The sequence below is a fragment of the Protomyctophum parallelum genome, assembly GCF_964188405.1.
Source record: "Protomyctophum parallelum genome assembly, chromosome: 12".
Lineage (NCBI taxonomy): Eukaryota > Metazoa > Chordata > Actinopteri > Myctophiformes > Myctophidae > Protomyctophum > Protomyctophum parallelum.
The window spans coordinates 12,256,661-12,259,701 of record NC_139712.1 but is presented as its reverse complement, the minus strand read 5'-3'; the positions used below and the strand labels follow the sequence as shown (position 1 = coordinate 12,259,701).

The 3,041-nt window shown below is 50.1% G+C and overlaps 1 protein-coding gene across 2 annotated transcripts in view; it reads right to left on the bottom strand.

The window, feature by feature from the left end:
- LOC310868242 (actin-related protein 3-A-like) overlaps window positions 1-1,954 on the bottom strand; it is a 13,889-nt gene extending 11,935 nt beyond the window's left edge. The window contains exon 1 of one of the 2 annotated variants that reach the window (XM_083778579.1): window positions 1,712-1,954. In XM_083778579.1, the coding sequence (XP_083634705.1) occupies window positions 1,712-1,755 (44 nt within the window). In that variant the 5' untranslated portion in view covers window positions 1,756-1,954. The remainder of the gene's footprint in view (window positions 1-1,711) is intronic. The other variant, XM_083778578.1, reaches the window with a different exon arrangement.
- Window positions 1,955-3,041: the final 1,087 nt, after the last annotated feature.

Sequence of the window (3,041 nt, the reverse complement as noted above, 5' to 3'; positions counted from 1 at the left end):
CCTTAGTCCAGTTACCCTGGGTAAACATAGTACCTTTCCTTTCCTTAGTCCAGTTACCCTGGGTAAACATAGTACCTTTCCTTTCCTTAGTCCAGTTACCCTGGGTAAACATAGTACCTTTCCTTTCCTTAGTCCAGTTACCCTGGGTAAACATAGTAGGCCTACCTTTGCTTTCCTTAGTCCAGTTACCCTGGGTAAACATAGTACCTTTCCTTTCCTTAGTCCAGTTACCCTGGCTAAACATGGTACCTTTCCTTTCCTTTTACTCCCATTGGGAATGCATTGAGGCGGCCATGACACACAGAAAACACAGGAGACACAGTGAGGCCTTAGAGAGCAGGGTTCCTTAATTAATTTTCCTCAAGGGCCATATTTTGACTATAGGGCACCAGGCTGGGGGCCGAGTCGGCACGCGCGAGGTTGAGGTCTCGCCCTGAAAATGTATTCTCAGGGCAAGCAAGACCCCATTTGAAAAGGACCCCCAGTTTGACATGCAGAGACTACTGGCCCCCATTTAATGCCATTTATATCTGGGACCCCCCAAAAAAAAGAAAAATCTTCCAGGGGCCACAAGGGGGCGCTGCGGCCCGCGGGCCGCTAATTGGGGAACCCTGCCTTAGAGATAGCGGCACCTTTATATAGTACTGGGTACTTATACACATTTAGAGTACTGAATATTTTATCATGAAAACACACACCACCACATGGTATAAATGTAGCTCACTGCATCTATAATATGTGTGTCCTCGCATGCATGCATCTCCTTTCTGCGCACATAAATAAATGTGCGTGCGTGTGTGTTATTTGCGCACACACACACACACACACACACACACACACACACACACAGCGTGAGAGCGCAAATAATGTATTGATAAGGTGAATGATGCTTTAATGAATTGCTTCATAACTTTAATAATTTATAGTTCACATTATTGATTAAACTGGATTTCTATTTATGTGTAGGCTGCTTTAACACGCACACACACACACACGCACACGCACGCACACACACACACACGCACACACATGCGCGCACACACACACGCGCACGCGCACACACACGCGCGCACAGGCACACGAACACGCACACGCACACGCATACGCACACACAGAGAGAGGTAAAGTGATACGTGACGACTGAGGACGGCTTAAAATAGATAGGCTGTGTGTGTGTGTGTGTGTGTGTGTGTGTGTGTCTGCGCGCGCACATGTCGACCCAGCTGTTTCTCACACACACACACACACACACACACACACACACACACGCACACACACTCCATCTGTTACTCTCCCCACAATAAACTGTGTGTAGAGAGAGAGTGTGACTCGCTAGCCTAACCTTAATAATAATAATAATAATAATAATAATAATAATAATAATAATAATAATAATAATAATAATAATAATAATAATAACCCATAGACCTGAGGACCATTCTACAAATGCCTTCTAAATCCTGACAGTTCTAATTCTGTCAGTGAAGGTTTTTCAAGGTGTTTCACGTCAAGCACCCCCAAAGATTATATGAATTTGGGAAGCAAAGATTTGAGTTAAAAAACATTCGCTCTGAAAGAATATATATATTCAATGATCTGTGCCACATTTTCCACGATTTTTCAACAACAAAAAAAATAGCAGACCAAGCTATACGAGCTTGTAGATCTGCTATTTGTCAACAGCTAGAGTATAACGCAATGCTTAACTCACCCGGTGCCACAGTCGATCACGCAAGCTGGGAGAGGATCGGCCATCCTGAGATAAAAATAAAGCCGCTCTGCTCCCGATAGAGAGACACCGCTACACTGCTCCTCTTCTCTCTCTCTCTCTCTCTGTGTGTGTGTGTGTGTGTGTGTGTGTGTGTGTGTGTGTGTGTGTGTGTGTGTGTGTGTGCGCGCGTGCGCGTTAATGTTGTGACATTCAGATGAAACGACACAGAATGCAACCGTCAAGTTACCCGCAGAGTCACACACACACACACACACACACACACACACACACACACACACACACACACACACACACACACACACACACACACACACACACACACACACACACACACAGAGTCACCTTCCTGTAGTCAACTTCAGAATAAAATACCAACCATGAAACTTCAGCCATTCTATATGAACCTCTTTTTTCCTGTCTGTGCCTGTCTGTGCCTGTCTGTCTGTCTGTCTGTCTGTCTGTCTGTCTGTCTGTCTGTCTGTCTGTCTGTCTGTCTGTCTGTCTGTCTGTCTGTCTGTCTGTCTGTCTGTCTGTCTGTCTGTCTGTCTGTCTGTCTGCCTGCCTGCCTGCCTGCCTGCCTGCCTGCCTGCCTGCCTGCCTGCCTGCCTGCCTGCCTGCCAGCCCTGCCTGCCTGCCCCCCCGACTCACCACCAGACCTGGATTATAGGTTTAGCTTTTTTATTTGTCGCGTTGTCGCGCCCCTCTTGAGCAGACCTGGAGCCGACCAGGGACCTGCAGACCTGGAGCCGACCAGGGACCTGCAGGGCAGACCTGGAACCTGCAGGGCAGACCAGAGACCTGCAGAGCAGACCTGGAGCCGACCAGAGACCTGCAGAGCAGACCTGGAGCCGATCAGGGACCTGCAGAGCAGACCTGGAGCAGACCAGGGACCTGCAGGGAAGACCTGGAGCCGACCTGCAGAGCAGACCTGGAGCCGATCAGGGACCTGCAGGGAAGACCTGGAGCCGACCTGCAGAGCAGACCTGGAGCCGATCAGGGACCTGCAGGGCAGACCTGGAGCCGACCAGAGACCTGCAGGGAAGACCTGGAGCCGACCAGAGACCTGCAGAGCAGACCTGGAGCAGACCAGGGACCTGCAGGGAAGACCTGGAGCCGACCTGCAGAGCAGACCTGGAGCCGACCAGAGACCTGCAGGGAAGACCTGGAGCCGACCTGCAGAGCAGACCTGGAGCCGATCAGGGACCTGCAGGGCAGACCTGGAGCCGACCAGAGACCTGCAGAGCAGACCTGGAGCCGACCTGCAGGTCCCTGCAGGGAGTGTCAGGGCTGAACAAAGATTCCACAGATT